This window comes from Pollicipes pollicipes, unplaced genomic scaffold (genome assembly GCF_011947565.3).
Source record: "Pollicipes pollicipes isolate AB1234 unplaced genomic scaffold, Ppol_2.1 Scaffold_5724;HRSCAF=6776_pilon_pilon_pilon, whole genome shotgun sequence".
Lineage (NCBI taxonomy): Eukaryota > Metazoa > Arthropoda > Thecostraca > Pollicipedomorpha > Pollicipedidae > Pollicipes > Pollicipes pollicipes.
The window spans coordinates 4386680-4403685 of record NW_023596746.1 but is presented as its reverse complement, the minus strand read 5'-3'; the positions used below and the strand labels follow the sequence as shown (position 1 = coordinate 4403685).

The 17006-nt window shown below is 50.2% G+C and overlaps 1 protein-coding gene across 1 annotated transcript; it reads right to left on the bottom strand.

Moving 5' to 3' along the window:
- Window positions 1-6513: 6513 nt before the first annotated feature.
- Window positions 6514-12505, bottom strand: LOC119102349 (trypsin-1-like). Its single transcript, XM_037225718.1, has 2 exons — window positions 12494-12505; window positions 6514-6825 (listed from the first exon to the last, which is right to left on the bottom strand). Exons 1-2 carry the CDS (start codon window positions 12503-12505, stop codon window positions 6514-6516), a joined length of 324 nt encoding a protein of 107 aa, XP_037081613.1.
- Between the last annotated feature and the right edge of the window lie 4501 nt (window positions 12506-17006).

Genomic DNA, 17006 nt, shown 5'->3' with positions numbered 1-17006 from the left:
CCCAAACGACGACAAGGCAGTGGCCCACAATTGTCACTGGAGGCCTTTAATATTGGTAAGACACTTGAAACAACGAGGGGACCCTGTGTTGTTCAGGAGCTCGCACTGCCTTACAGGGAATTATGTGTCTGTTGAGGGCTCCGAGTCAGCCAGGAGCACATTCGCCGAACGGAGACATGTACGGGACCTCAAATTCAGCGGACCTGTTGCTTTGGTCAGGGTTCTCTTACAGTGGGAGGATCTATGAAAAATCACGATGAAAATGTTCAAATTAACAATGAGACAGTGAAAGGGCCTGTATAAGTCAGGAGCCCCAAGACCAAACGGGGCTCTTCGCCCGTGTGAGTCAGGGGCCCGATGAGTCGAACTGGAGTTTGGATCCTCTGCGCTGGTAAGAGATCATTTGGCGTCTGCGGAGGCCCTTGCATTGATCTGCGGCTATTTGCCCCGGTCAGAGCACCTCCCCCGTCAGCAACGGAACTGATGTATGATGTGTCGCTATGAGGGTGTCCGGATCACACAGGGGACTCCGGTCCCGTGCCGCCAGAATGGAAGCCGGCAGTTGCATCGACATCGCCAGCACATGTTTGACTGAAAAAGTTTATTCTTTTGCAAAAATAAACTGGTGAGGAAATGGTGTAGCATAGCTGCGACCACGTGCGCTCGAAACCTCTAGAGGCAAACAATGTCCGTCGTTTCAGTCACACTCGAGCAGCGTTGGCTGCCGCAGCTTACATCAGGCGGCCGGCAGACTGTTAATGAGAGACCATGTGTCCAGAAAAAATTATTCCGAAAGCCCTCCAAAAATAAATTCATATTAGGCTGACTGAGACATAAATTTCACCTGTGCAAAGTATTTCCAACAACACGAGCAGCAAATGTTCCACAATTTCCTCAAGGGTTTTGTGGTGTCGCACAGCTGGGCGTCGTCACGGGATTTGAGTTGCGGGTGAGATTTTACAGCAAGCCTCCTGGACAAAATAAAGCTTTCCCACATGGGTCCCCCTGGGCAGTGTTACGTTTGAGAAGGGGGGTCACCGACGTCATGTGCTTTCTTTGCAAATTGTTACATATATTAAAATATGTTCCTAAAACTGTCAACGACTAAAATCCAGAATATGGGTTTCCTGTTTAACAGGTGTGGTCTTCTCTCTCTCTATAGCAAAGGGTACCCTTGTTCCAGAACGGCGGGGCCTTCTGATGCATAGAAGGGCCATCTGATCCAGAGCAGGATCCTTCCGATTCGCAAATGGGCCTCCAAAATCAGCAAAGGACTTCCTTATCCCAAAATAGTGGATCCTGATTCCGAACTGCGGTCACCCGATGCATACAAGGGTCCCCTGTGCCAGAAAATGGGCCTCATGTTACACAGCGAGTGCTTCCTTATTCAGAGCAGGGCCTCCTAGTTCACAGCGGGGGTCTCCCAAGCCAGCAAATGGTTTCCTTAAACCAGAATTGTGCTTCTTGTCCAGAGCGTGGGTTACGTGGCTCATAAAGGTGATTTAGGCTCGTGGCTCATAAAGGTGATCATGATCTAGAAACGGGTCCCCTGATGCAAAAAGACTCTTCTCGGCTCAATTTAGTGCCCCTTAGCACAGAAACAGGGGCCTCCCTGATCTCTACGTAACCTGCCTGAGTTGCGAAGTATTAAGTTTAGGCAAAATGGCCCCACAAAATGTGTGTGGCGCAAATACACACTCCCGTTTTCTCTGTTCCTGCCCTCCCCCTTGCTGCGTCGCCCCTGGTGCTGCACACGCTAAACCGTTCCGAACATCAATTCGAAAAGCGTGCGGGTGAAATCTACCGTCGCACTGAACTAATGTCATGGTAGAGCGTTCGAAGGCCCTACTTTCTCGAACGTGGTCATTCTCGTCCGTATGTCGGCCGCCGCCTGGCGTTGGCCGTGAGTCCGCCACGACGCGGCCAGTGGAGGTAGCAGCGGCGGCAGGCGTCGACGTTTTGTCTTCTAAAGGTTCGCGAGCGCGAGATATTTTCCGTTATTTTCATAACTGTAAGCGTATATTTTGACTCCGTGCTGGAACACGTCCAGCAGTGGCGGGGCCTGTGGAGGGGGGCGTGACCACCCTATGGAGGTGGCTGTGAGTCCCTGGACCGACGGCCCAGTTCTTTTTCGGCAGTCTATGATGCTCTCACATTCTTCAATACATTTCTAAACGGGCCTCGAGACATAAGATAAAGTCTCGACCTTAAAAATTTCCTCTGAATCCAAAATCAACGTTCTCACAGCGATGAAGAGGGGGCCTTAGCCGAAAGATCCCCCTAGGACTCGGTTGGGCCCCTCCTGGGCGGATTCCTGGCTAGGCCACTGACGTGTAGATCTTTCAGTGGCCATGTCAAGACACCAAAGAAAGCGAGTACAGGTGTATCACACGCCCAATGAAAACAAAACTCGCCAGACATACAGCATAAAGCATTTCAAAATTGATTCATCGGTTACTGGACCGTTTTCAGTCACCCAGCCACCTGATCTTAGCTGTTCAATGACTCTCGGCCTGTGGAGATTGCAATGCTAGATGTTGTTGTTTTTAGTAAGCAATGATAGTATGCATTCACATGACTTCTTGATGTATTTGGCACTAGTTGATTCTTGAGAAAAGGTGAACATTTAACATTCCTTGTCGAGCATGGGTTGGTGAGATCGACACAAATATTGGACCCCGTTTCGATCTACGCGGAAGTTCAGTCAACAGGTGACGTGCTCAGTGTCTGTTCAGTCCCTCCCCATGCCATATATTGCAGCGCCCTCACTATTATCGGTTTAGGAAGAGCCGACGGAACCATGTAAAATTAATAGCGCTGATGGCTTATTCCATAAAATCACTTAATGTCTGGTTCCTCCATTTTATTGACTTGCAAATGAAAGAAGAACTGCGCCATCTGGTAGCCTCTCGTTTTGACAGCAGTTAAAGAAGGCGCGAATGCAATTAAAAGGAGGTCATTCGGTCCCTTCGACATAAGATGGGCTAGATCCGAGGAATTAATTTGTTTAGGGACCTTCGAGAAAAGGACCCATTCAATCCGGTGCCTCTCCCTAACAGCATTCTGGCTCAGTACCTGCCTGGGAATCATGACAGGACCTTTTTTAACTTCTTCGGTGTGAGGGAATGCTCCCGCACTTAACCAAATCCCTCTCTGCTGATCAGATATCCCCCATCCCCCCCCCCCTGCTATATCCAAAGGGGCCACGGGCAATGCCTTTGGCTCCGAAATGGTATGCGAGAAGTTGGCGATTTATTCGGTGTCCTCGATTGTTAAAGGGCCTTCCACGCTGCCCTTGGGCTCTTCGCATCTGCTCGGAGGTCCCGACGGTGCTGTCGGGGGACCTATGGTCAGCCGGGCGATCTCGATTAATCAGTGGTCTTTCACGAATTCTTTGCATTTGCCGGAAAACTGTAACGACGGTAGCATGGAGCCCCATTGGCTAGTTCCCGTGAACTCTCAGTCGCTCAGAGAACGTTCGCGATAGTCTCGAGTTCTTCCCACTTGCTCGGACGGCCCTGCGCTATTCCTGAGGGCCAGGTAAGGTACTTTACCGAGACGTTCGATGCTTGGGTGCCCTCTACACTGGTGCAGAGCTCTTCCCACTTTATCTCACTTGCGGAGGGTCCTGCTCTCGCTCCAGGGGCCCTTCACAATGGATCCACCGGGCACTTTTGATTGTGCAGGGGCCCGTCACATCGTCTTAGATACTTCATACTGGATCGCGCTGCACTCTAGATCGTCCGGGGCCATCCGCACTGGTTTTAAGTCCTCATTCGCTCGGAGCTCTATGCTCTCTGGCTGCGGGTTTCGGTATTGCCGAGGCACTCCCGATCGTTCAGGGGCCCGCTGCATTGGCTTTCGTAGACGCTCAATTTATTACACAGGTTTAGTTGTGCATTTGTCGATAATGCAAGACTGTTAAGTGCAATTAAAACTCGCGAACGCGACCCATTACGACACGATTGTTTACGCGATCACATCGTACAATTGCTAGAGATAACGGGAAAATACTGATCGGGAGAAAAACGATGAAAGTACTGTGAATGAGACAACTATCTGCACATATCGAGGGGGTATTACAATTGGTTTGATTTTGTAACACCATTTGCAAGACATGCCTTTTTACACAGAGGAGTGAGGTGCTACCCGAGTAACGGGTTCCAAGCAATCAAGCTCAAGCAATGAGACCCTGGGGAATTCACTACGATCTTCGGAAATTGGCTTGTTTTTTAGGATCCTGCGAAAACCCTACATTAAAATGATGGTATTTAAAGGGACAACTCGATTTTCTATTTCACACCCAGAAGTAGTCAGTTGCGGGACTCTGCGTTAGTCACGTGTCACCGCGATCACCAAATCAGCTTGTCAGATAGCTGCCGGCCCCTGGCCAAGTAGCCGCCAGCGCAAAACCGCCTAGCGGCAACAAAGCTCTAGATCAACCGTCGTGCTTGATTATGGCGGCATTTAGCAGCCAACTTTAACCAATTTCTATTTGGAATGCTTCGCCTTCGACATATTTTTCAAAATCCTTCGCTGTCAATGGAAGAGTCCATCAGACTGGAAAAAATGAGCGCACTCAATGTTCTTACCTAGGTAGCACTCAGGTAGGAGCATACACAGCCGTAATGGTTGGGTAGTTGTGCTTTTGGCTCCGACGTGGAGGTCTGCTAGTGAAAAACCTCTGCTCCAAAAAGAACAATTTGGGGGGGGGGAATTATATACAATAAGGAACCACTTCCCTTCGTATTTAGGCCGTCTTGAACTGAAACAGAAACCAGAAGGTACCAGAAAGTGCAATAATTTTTATTTAAAGGCTGGTCAATGACTTGCACTGTAGTTGATTGTATCATTTCTTACATATGCTATTCCATATATTATGATACTGTTTTGCTAAAGGTATGTTGCCGAAATGTCAGTACATCTACGCCTCCATTCTCCTGGTTTGTTTTTCGAGAAGCCAGGCTGTTGATACTGTTTTATCTACGTGAATAATGTCTCTTGCAAATGCACTGAGCAACTTACAAACTAAGCACCTGTCCAATAACGCTAGCACGACAAGTGCATTCTTCAAGCAATCTTCAATCTTGTGTAGTATCGTAGTTCTTTTTTGTTATTGCCTCCTTTCACGGGTACAATTTGTTGTTTGCCTGCAATGGCTTCGAAATGTTTTAGTCGCAATATGCTTTTGTGTGGAAACGAGCGTGCGATTGCGACTGTAATAATTTCACTTTATCATTTTCAGTGCAAAGCGCGGTGGCCAAACAAAAAAAAAGATATTGATTTAACTGGCTTGCCGAATTTGTGAGTGGCTAAAAAGGCGCTTTCTCAAGCAAGCATGTTCTGCTCACTTTTATTTTGGGTGATTTTAATTATGAAAGTTACCAAAGCTGCTTTCCCTTCAATACCCCGTTTTTGACGCGTGAAAATGGATGGCAGTTCGGTATTTCTGGCTTAAATCTGCGTTGAGAGCCGGCAGCCGGCTTCATTTCGTACGCATTGCAAAAACGTTCAATGTTTGAAAGCCTTCTGAGAAAATAGGCATACGCTTTCTGTATACAACATACCGTATATAATAGACATAAACATATATCCCCTGCAAAACATCAGTAACATCATATGCAAGGATAAAGGCCTTCAGCGCATGTTTTTTTTGGAATTGTGGGCTCAAAGTTCTTGTGTTAAGCCAACGATCTTCAAGATACAAAAATGTTCTGGTTAAACGATGCCAAAGTGTTAACAACGACTTTTTTACTCTTGAGGATAACGCAGCTCAAAATAATAGTTGCCACCAACGTAATCGTAAAACCAGCACTATATCATCCTTATACCAGTGCCTCCTGGTATATTGAAGGTTCATAACTCAGCATGAAAACTTTGGGCTTATCATGCAGAACACAATTAACTAGAACGACGCTACTCCACAACCATGTTGTCCCATATGTCTTATCCTGTGACACACAGTCCATTAAATGGGCACATTTGGGGCAGAAAAAGGAGAAAATAATAAGCATGTGGGGACTGCAAAAGTACTGTCAGCATAAACGTACCTTTTCGGTCCCTACGATACAAGCAGGGGGGATGTCGGCATAGTGTTTATGAACGTGGCGGTAATGTCATTACGTGCTGCTATACCTTTAAGCCAATTTGTTTTGTAGCGTTCAGCTCTTGCCTTCCTTGCCGTGATGTCCTCTCCCCTCCCCGAACACCATTCACCTTGACCCACGTTGAAATACGGATCGTGAGTGGTGTGCCATTGGTCTCTATGTGAGCCTGTCTCGGTCCGGTGCAGGGTTTAGATGCAGAGCACGGCGTCGGTCATGCTCTCCTCGATCCATGTCAGCGCCGATGTGACGCGTGCAAACACGTCCGGAATGTTGGGGTTAGCGCAAGGGTTGCCCAGCGATGTGAGCCCGATGAGCGTGTAGCGGTCGGAGACGGACATCACCAGCGGGCCGCCGCTGTCGCCGTTGCAGACGCCCTTGCCGCCGGAGGGGAGCCCACCGGCGCAGATCATGCTTTCACGCGCAAGGCTGCCCCAGATCTAGATGCCCCAGTAACGTCCTGCGGGTGTTGCAGGATTTGGACGACCGAGTAGCGGATCTCGCCGTCCGGCACACTGATCCGGTGGTCGCCGAGCAGCACCTGGATCTGGGAGGCAGATGCTCCGGCCGTGCAGTGCGCCGCCGTCAGCACGTACCGGTTGTTGATGACGCTGTCGCCGCAGAAGGTGCGCGTGCCACCGGGGCGCACCAGGCCGGCCTGCCACGGGTACTCGTTGACGTCGGTCTCAGTGCCGTCTACGACCCTGCTGCGCCGGTCGACCTGGCCTCAGCAGGGGCCATAAGAACTGCTAGTGGTGGAGCCAAAAGAACTAGCGGCTCGCGGGTCAGCACGGAGTCGTAAGGTGGCACGGTCGGACATCTCGCTCAGCGTCCGCCGCAAGGGTAGGGGAGTTGCTGCACCGTCAGAGGCCGGCTCCAGTGGCAGAGGTGCTTCCTCCAGCTCTTTACTTGGTAGCAGGGACGCTGTCCTCACCGTTTCCTGACGTGACAGCCGAGGCCTGCAGCTCGACGGCTGGAAGCAGAGGTGCCCCCTCCAGCTCTTAACTTGGTAGTAAGGACGCCGTCCTCACCGTTTCCTGACGTGGCAGACGAGGCCTGCTGCTCGACGGCAGGAAGCAGTGGTGCTCCCTCCAGCTCTTTACTTGGTAGCAGGGACGCCGTCCTCACCGTTTCCTGACGTGGCAGACGAGGCCTGCTGCTCGACGGCAGGAAGCAGTGGTGCTTCCTCCAGCTCTTTACTTGGTAGCAGGGACGCCGTCCTTACCGTTTCTTGACGTGGCAGCCGAGGCCTGCAACTCGACGGCTGGAAGCAGAGGTGCTCTCCAGCTCTGAGGTAACGATTTGAGCGGTAAGGGGGCTGCAGTCAGGTGTAGGTGCGCTCCGTCGGGGGACACGTCTACTGGTACTGGCTTTCCCCGCTGAGAGGGTAGGGCGAGTGAGACGCCCAGGACCAAATATCACGTCAGGACGAGGGTGTTCAGGACTGGTCGGCGATCCTTGCAGCGATTCAGTCAGCTTATCTGCCCCTCCAACCGAGCACAGGCGTCAGGCGACGCGCCCTGTGTACTGTCCCCGTTGACAGCTCCCACGTGCGGCAGCCAGAGTTATTACGGTGAAGGTTGGCGGCTCAGCTGGTGCGTTGTTCACGTTCCGGGTAAAAGGCATCCATAACGGCGTCCAAGCCAGGTGTGGGCAGCCATGCATCTTCTCAATTGTCGTGGATTGTGGCGGGAAGGTCATGCCAAGATCAGAGGGGGGGGGGGGGGGGGGGGGGGGGGGCAGGTGTCATGCATGTCAGACTCGCCAATAGCTTTGCCTTTCATTATGGTCGTTACGACGTCGGCTGTGTTTTCCGAATCGCCCCACGTGTGGGATGACGAGCCAGGTCATCGAGGAGACAGCAGCTGTGCATATATTTGCAAGCTAATATCGCATTTCAGCCTGGTAAAAGCGGACTCTACTCAAGTTATCAGGCAACAGTTCGTCGGTGTTCGCCAGGCGGTCACCCGTGAAGTGAAGTTGATGGGGGGATGTCGGCATCCTAACATGAATAACATGCATTTCGTGGCTCAACGCGGGTAAATAGTGTGGTGGTTGAGCTGCGCCTCTCTGTGCGTTGAGCTTAAACTTGCATACCGAACAAATTTGCTTCAGGCGATAACCAAATGGCAGCATCTTATTTGCCACGTACCTTCGGTGAACGGAAATGTGCTGGGACAAAGTTCAGGTAGCTCTATGCTATGCACTCTACGCTATGCTATGTGGTTTTTTACGATGTTGATCTAATATGATTGTCCGTCGCTATGGTTACTGTATGTTTATGTTATATATGCTAATGTTGCCGATTTACCTAGTTCACCAGCCACCTCTCTAAACTGCACTGGACACAATTGCTTCGTGCGGTAAATGACATATTTGCATCCTACCATGTACGGCGAACGGAGTTATGTTTGGGTAAACTCCAGGTTACTCTGGTGCCAAAGGCTCCATTCTTTTTTATATAGCTTTCACTGACAGAGAATGTTACCACTTTTGTTAGTGGCAGGGTAGTGGCCGAGTTATCCAACCAAATTACCGGGTGTTAACGACACACTTACCACTCAGGTACTACACGGGACTGGTCTCTCCTACAGCCTCCCTGCTGCGTTTACAACACTTATACCAGGCTCGCACGACCCCTCCTTAGTTTCACAAACTAGCTCTGCATCTCCTCCTTAGTTTCACCAACCAGGGGGCAAACCTCCCCAGCACCATCCACGTACCACTCTGTCAACAAGAGCGTGCGAATCTGTTACCTGCACCGCGCCATTCCACTGTCTCTCCACTAGGCTCGCTCATGCGTCAGCTTTAAATTTTATAGGAACGAGCAAACATCAGATAATATTGCTTTTTATCACGCGAAAAGGGCACCTAAGCGGAAGCTTTCGTATGCCAAATCAGCGAAGAAATCAGGCAGACAGGACTGCATGTAACAGTCAGGTTAACAGCTTGACCAGAACACGGTAAAGTAGCTGCAGCGTCAGACACGTTAAACGACACAGCGGCTCTTCAGTGGCACAGTGGCACTTCAGTCACACAGCATCAAATGATAACTGCGAGCCAGCAGGCGATGTGGCCACCAGACACGACTCTCTGTGTTCTGACATCTCCAGCGTACTCGGGTTCAGAACGATTTTATCGCGAGAAGTCAATGACGCTGTCAGGGAACCACGTTCCCCATGATGCAGCGCGAGGGACCGCAGGCACCGCATGGACGCTGACAGATCAAGACCGCGGTCGTACGCAATCACACTCTGTCATCATCACAATACAACAACCTGCGACTGCCTTCGGATTCAAGACCCTCAGGTTGTTTCCAACCAACCGCTTTCACATATTGCAGTGCGCAGCAAGACGGAAGTGTCGGTCGGGCCGCCTCTGTGATGTGGAGGACATGTTTCAGAACAAATCAGATCAGCTTCTTCAGGTGTGCGCCGCTACCTTTTGGAAGGACTCATACACCGGCACTGTTAGCGTCAGGATCACCTCACCGAAGCACACCGTCGCAGCCGCAGTCGTTCCCTCCACAATAAGCCGGAATGAAAAAGATATGGGTCGGGATGCAAGTTCTCAACGTAATTATTTCACAAAGTTGATAGTTCGTGAAACAAAAATAAATTGCTTAACTTGGCAAATATACATTTTCCTTGATTTTGAGCATAAAGCGCATGTCGCCCACATTTTTCCCTCCTACAAACATCATTTCAGGTCAAATGGTTTCACCAATATCTGGAAAGTGACTACACCCAGAGACGTGCTTACACCAATGACATATATCGTGCGCATGATTCTTATGCAAGGACTATTATGCTAAGGGTGCTTTTCCGCAGATGGGGAACTGTCAGAGTCACCGACCGAGCAACCGGGAAACGTGTTTGCAGAACACCCGTTCGTGAAAGAAGCGCCGACAGTCTTGAAACAGCCGGTCTCGGACGAAGTGGCGGGTGAAACCTGCACGTGGCGGATGTCATCAATCTGCACGGGAGTGATCTCGTATCAAATGTCTTGTATAAGTGAAGTGATGTTGGTGATATCTTTGGAGATGTTAAATGTGTCAGGACATGGGCGACCTTATTCCTCCGTCTTTAAGCAGACACCCAACAAACTGGATGCAGCACTTTGCCACAACCCTGTATATATATATATATATATATATATATATATATATATATATATATGGTTTGGAGATAGAGGGGATGAGGGAGACGGCAAGTTTGCCGCGAAGGCAGTTCGAACTCTGAGGAAGCTCCGTTATTAGCCTGGGACGAATGATGGGAGAACGACATTGATGGTTAGACCGTCGTTGGCCGGGCCAAGACTAGGGGTCTCTGACCATGGCTTAGTGTGTAAGGCTCGTATTTCCCTAAGATGCCCGTCGAGGGACGGATTGACCTTCTGGGGCGCTTTGTCCTCTGGGTGTACCATTCTAGGTAAATTCGTACTGACTTTGAAAGCACAGACCATATTACCTTGCCAAAAACGAGCGCAGATGGCATTTGTGCGGAAGCCAAAAACAGGATTTTTGGCAATGTACGAAACTTACAGGAACAATACGGATCTCAGTGCTTCTGTACAAGCTTCCAGAAGAACCCACTTGGGAGCGACCAGTACCGGGAGTCTCTTGTACCGGCTCTGCACGCACAAGTATGTCCATCGGCCGTGGGAACCCAGCAGCAAGCTCCAGTGAAATGCTGTCAATGTCAGTCAATGCTCATAATCGTTGCTAGCTATGCTTAGCTTTATGCTCAGCTTGTTGGATCAACAAGCCAGTAGCAGGGATTCGTACACTGAAGGAACTATGCGAACAGGTGGCGAGCGTGTCAACAATCCTTCGGCTTGTAGATTTGGTTTACGGCATACGCATGATATTGCATGGCAAGACTCAACACCGAAGACCAGCATGTAGTCACCATGCTTTTTTAAAGTCCTGTTTACGATGCTGACAGAACATGCCCGTCAATATGTGCGCTATAAAAACGATCGTAAAGATAGATACAAAAAATATCCGTGCCAATGGGACTGAATACTGCATTTTGAGCACCTAAATTATTTTCTTCTGATGCTGGTTGCTGGCTGCTGCTGACTGGAATCTTTATCGTATCGAGGGCTGGAGCGGCTTGCTGTCTTGTCCGAAGAACTGAGCTGCAGGTAGTGTGTGGGTGTTGCGGAGGAGGAGGCCCAAGAAACTTCAAATGAATACGACCCCACACCCCTAGCACCCATCACACCTTTGTTTTTAAACATTGTCGTAATGACGCTTTAAAGGCCTCTGATACTGATAAATATGCTTTTAGTTTATTGTCATGCGGTCAAAGCGCCTAAACAGCCAAATGTTGTCACGCGTCGCTTAGTCTTGGTCTTTACCGACCACGAATAGTGGTGACAATCATGACTCTCAAGGAAGATGCTTTACCTAAAGTGCTGTGCGTTTTGCTTGATGCTGAGAACGTTGACGCTTATGGACGTCGATCTATGCTCTTCCTCAGCGTTACTGACCAGTGGTGAGCAAGCTGGGGTCTGGTGCATAGGAAAGCTCGCGTGTATGTGTAGATGAGAGCTTCTCTCGCCACCTGGCATGCCGCAAATACCACAGGAAACTGCTGTCTGATGACCCAAGTGGAGCTGGCTTTTGTTAAGCTGCGATGCGGTATTAGCTCGCAAAACCACAGCCGATTCCGGACATACTATGCCGTCATATAGTTCAAGTAATTTGGAAAACACAGGAGACATAACCAAGATAGCATAAGCCAAACAATTCATGCGAGTGTACATTGAATGACACAAATGTGTCGTGAAGACGAACCTCCTGTACAAGACATGAGTGTTCATGTCTGGCTGGTGCACAAAACTTCATCGGTAATTTGGAACGCAGTTGCATCTCCAGCATTTCGTAAAATTAGAAGTACGCTTATGCATAACGCTACATGGAAAGCATCGACTGGCAAAACCAGTTTGCTTTCGTTATACTTAACCCGCGCCCAGCCGGGGAAAAGTTCACTTCTTCCTACCTTTTTTCGACCACAGGTCAAAAACAACCCTCGTAGCGACACAAAATTTTATCACCTGATCATCTATCGATGCAGCATCTTTTATGCGTATTTCAAGTTTTAATCTAGCAAAATCACTTACCTAGGTCAGGTCAAAGAGGTCAATCGCTAAAATTATTCCCACACATAACTTTTTATAATTTACCATTGTTTAAACTTGGTGTAGTAATAGAACATGACAGTGCCCACAATTTGCATATTTCAGATTTTTCGGAAAATGTGAGGTCATTGACCTGAAGTCAGGCCATTTTTCGCTATTCGTTCATATTCGCTGTAATGCAAGCTTGTACGATTTTTTGTGTTATTCTGGTGTTGTGCAGGAGGAAGAGAGTAGTAACTTACATGCACAACCATCATATGACCACAGAGGACGCAACTTCTTTCTATAGCTACCTTCCGTAAAGCGCGTGCTGAGCTCAACATAGGCGGTTTTCCCTGGTAATTTTGGGCGCAGAATTCGAATAAACCCCTGAAAACATTTTTAGATATGATTGCAATGCATAATGAAGTCACAGTAGGTCATCCAAGGTCAGTTGCCTATGTTGCCAATAACGGAGAGACCAGATGAACGAATGCGCCGCGTGTAACCAACCCCTTGCCGTGTTGGTGAAGCCGAGGACGTCTGATTTCATGTACCAACATACCTGCTTTCAGTTTGTTACAAATACATTGCCAAGCGTCGAAGTGACTACGCATAATGTGCACAACAGCTATGCGATCTTCAGTACTTATAGATGTCAAATACACTATTTCTGACCACAAAAAGTATAGTACTGGTCACATGGACGGGGTTAGCGCTTAAAAAATTGTCACTGCGTGGGTTGTAAATCTGACCTTAGTTGACCTCATATGACCTCTAGGTCACCCTGAAAGAGTAATATGATGTCTGAAATGTGTTTTCCTACAGCTACATCTAATAAAATAAACTTAGTCAGAAGCACATTGTCAAGAAAAATATCGTTCTCGTGGGCTCCTGGTAGATCAATTCTGAGTGATGAGCTGATTTGACCTGGCCCGTGTAGGGTGACAGGAATATCCGGAATGGACTCCCCACAGCCTTAACGCTTATTTCCGTGCTCTCGTGCATCTTGACGCCTTAAAATAAGTTTTACCTGCATCCATCAAAACGGCAGTTTTTGACCTTTCGTGGCTTTTGGTAATCTCACATTTGACACAAGGTCACAAATCTCGGGTGCATGATTCGTGATTTGACGAGACGTTCAAAACGGTATCTTTGTTTTCTCATACGCTGTCTGTAAGTTGGACATCACAGGGGAAGGTCAATTTTCCCCCTCCCCGGCCCGGCGCGCTTGTCTCAGACCCCCGGCCGGGCACGGGTTAGGTTTCGGTTCCGGTCTTTTCGTCACAACGTGCGCAATAAAAACGAAAGATGATTCCCCACACCTAGGTTCAATACCATCAAACATGTCTTTCTGCGGAACATGATGACTGGTGCAGCGGCCGCCCTAGAAACCACACCCTGTATGACCTCTAATTCCCCTGACATGAGAGCACTGTCAGCGATGTCGATGCACCGGATACGACATCGGACACCTGTGCACACCTGTGCTCGGCTGAAGGGGCATATAAGCTGATTGCAACGCTGCACGGATCACCAACCAGCCATGAACACCCTCGTCCTGACGTGGTGTTTGGTCGTGGGTGGCTCCCTCGCCGTGCCCTCTCAGCGGGGGAAGCAACTAGTGGCAGAAATGTCCCGCGACGGTGGGCGTCTAGATGAGAGCGCGTCACTCCTGTCGCTTGAAGCGTTGAACGGGAACGATTTTTCACGTGGTCCTTTAGCCTTTGATCCACAAATCGTGCCTGCCAAGTCAGAAGAGAAGCTGGAGGCGGCGGCTTTGTTGCTAAGTGTAAAGCGGGGGGCAAACGGGCTGAGTCTGAAGCGGGGAGTACACGGGGTGAGTCTAAAGCGGGGGGTGAACGAGATGAAACTAAATGGCGAGCTTAACGGGAGGTCCCGCCGTAACGTCTTGCGACTTCCTCCTGGTCGGTATTATATTGCATCTCCTCGTTACCCCAGAAATTATCGTAATAACATCAATATCGTCTACATAACCCTGCGAGGCAGGCAGAACCAGGCCATCCGCATCCGCTGCCCCGACGTCGATATAGAGAGAAGGAGATTCTGTGCGGCTGACTGGCTTGCTATCAATAGGGTCAGGTACTGCGGAACAGGCAGAATCCGCCAGCAAAGCAGTACCTCGCTGAGGATTCGGTTTAGGACGAACCGCCGCGTTACACGCCGAGGCTTCATCTGCTTCATCACCGTGCCCGCCGTCGCTACAACGGCGCCGCCGATGACAACGACGCAACCGACGACAACGCAGCCAACGACGACGACGCGGGCCGACGACAACGCAGCCAACGACGACGACGCGGCCGACGACAACGCAGCCAACGACGACGACGCGGCCGACGACAACGCAGCCAACGAACACGACGCGGCCGACGACGACGACGATGCCGTCCACCAGTTCCTGCTGCGGCCAGGCCAACCGGCGCAGCAGGGTCGTGGGCGGCACCGAGACCGACGTCAACGAGTACCCGTGGCAGGCCGGCCTGGTGCGCCCCGGTGGCACGCGCACCTTCTGCGGGCGGCAGCGTCATCAATAGCCGGTACGTGCTGACGGCGGCGCACTGCACGGCCGGAGCATCTGCCTCCCAGATCCAGGTGCTGCTCGGCGACCACCGGATCAGTGTGCCGGACGGCGAGACCCGGTACCCCGGTCGTCCAGATCCTGCAGCACCCGCAGTTTGTTAGTGCCAGTACCGGGTACGACTTCTCACCTGCTGCGCCTGGACCGCACCATCGTCTACGACAGCCGGGTGGCTCCCGTCTGCCTGCCGCAGGCCGGCCAGACGTACGCCGGCGTCACGGCCGTGGCCACCGGCTTCGGCCGCGTTGGGGCCAACATGCCGCAGGCCGACATGCTCCTCGAGGTCGAGCTGCCCGTCTTGACGCAGACGCGCTGTACGCAGATCTGGGGCAGCCTTGTGCGTGAAAGCATGATCTGCGCCGGTGGGCTCCCCTCCGGCGGCAAGGGCGTCTGCAACGGCGACAGCGGCGGCCCGCTGGTGACGTCCGTCTCCGACCGCTACAACGCTCATCGGGCTCACATCGCTGGGCAGCCCTTGCGCTAACCCCAACACTCCGGACGTGTTTGCACGCGTCACATCGGCGCTGACATGGATCGAGGAGAGCACGACCGACGCCGTGCTCTGCATCTAAACCCCGCACAGGACCGAGACAGGCTCACATGGAGACCAAAGGCACGCCAAGCACGATCCGTATTTCAACGTGGGTCGAGGCGAGGGATCACGAAAAGGGGTCACAACAAGGGGTCGCGGCGGATGGTGACCAGGGAGGGGAGAGGACATCACGGCACGGAAGGCAAGAACTGAACGTTACAAAAAAGCACTTGAACAACATAAAGGCACGTCAATGGACAACATTCACATTCTTTGGCACCATGCTGGCATTCGGTCTGTTCGTATTTTTATTTATGCCGTGGGTATTTTGCGCAGGCCCCACATATGCGCATTACCTTTTTCTCTTTGCAAGTATGACCATTCCATGGATTGTTTGCTATGTCTATGTGAGGACATATGGGACAAAATTGCTGTGACATTATGGTGTTCCAATGGATACTGTTTTGTGTGGGATATGTTCTACTGTCTTTTAAATACAGTTCCTTCTCGAGCACGTTTCCAAATATCGGACGCTTTCAGAACGCCTCCGAACGAAAGCGGACTGACGAGCTTCCACGTATATTTCAGCTGGAAGCATCGCATTCCTGTGCCCATTTCAAACGTCGATGATGATTGGGGTTTTAGGGGCGCGCCGACTTTTGGGGCCATTTTGCGTCCACATTTCAAACGTCAAAAGGCTTCGAAAATGTTTTGTAGTTTCATTTATCCAGGTAAACCAAAATATCCACGTACGAAAAAGCAGCCTTCCAGTCGCTGACAAAAAAAAACTGACAACCGTTTTGGTTTGTTTGACCGATACATTGTGCACTAAAACCGATGGAAGGAAAGCATCACTATCGCAATTGCATACCCGTTTCCCAGAAGGGCGTACTGCGGCCAAAACCTAGTGTGACTATTGCGGCGTATTTTGTCTTCGACGAAGGAAGGAAATAATGCAATAAGACCACCCTATGGCACACAATTACGACGCCAGGCTGCCTGAGGATTGACTTTTCAAGCTAACCTTCCTAGACAGACATCAAAATTTGGTAGCAAATCTGAACTTCATGCAAGTTTGGATAAACACAAACAAAAGGCATGGAATGTCGTAATGGCTTTCAATATAGCCATTCAATTTTACACAGGAATACTACCAGTTTTCGTTTCACCTCAGAAATATGCTTACTTCATCAGTGCGCACTGTCAAATGCACAGCGCACCCATAAAAGCCTCTCGTGTATGGGAAGACCTAAGCATTACAAAATCAATTAACCGGCAGGACTGGAGTTGGGACAGCCCTCTCCAACTCCTTCGTGTACTGCCGTTCAGGTCGGCACCAGGTCAGTGACTGACCAGATCGAAAAGCAGGATGTATGCTTCGCTGCTGTTGGCGCGGTGCATAAGGATGGGCTGGCCTCTGGAATCGTTGCACTCATACCGGACTTCAAAACAGGTGTGTATACGGTTATCGTGTGGTAGCCCAAGCACACCACACCAGAATGGTGTGTCACACCGAAGACGCTGTACTTGCGGTCTCCCGACACGGCAAAGTATGGTGTTAAGTCCAGACTACCGGAGTAGCAGTCCGCAGTGACATTGAGCTCATTTCCGTTCTGATCCAGCTGCAGCAAGAGTAGTTTCAGGT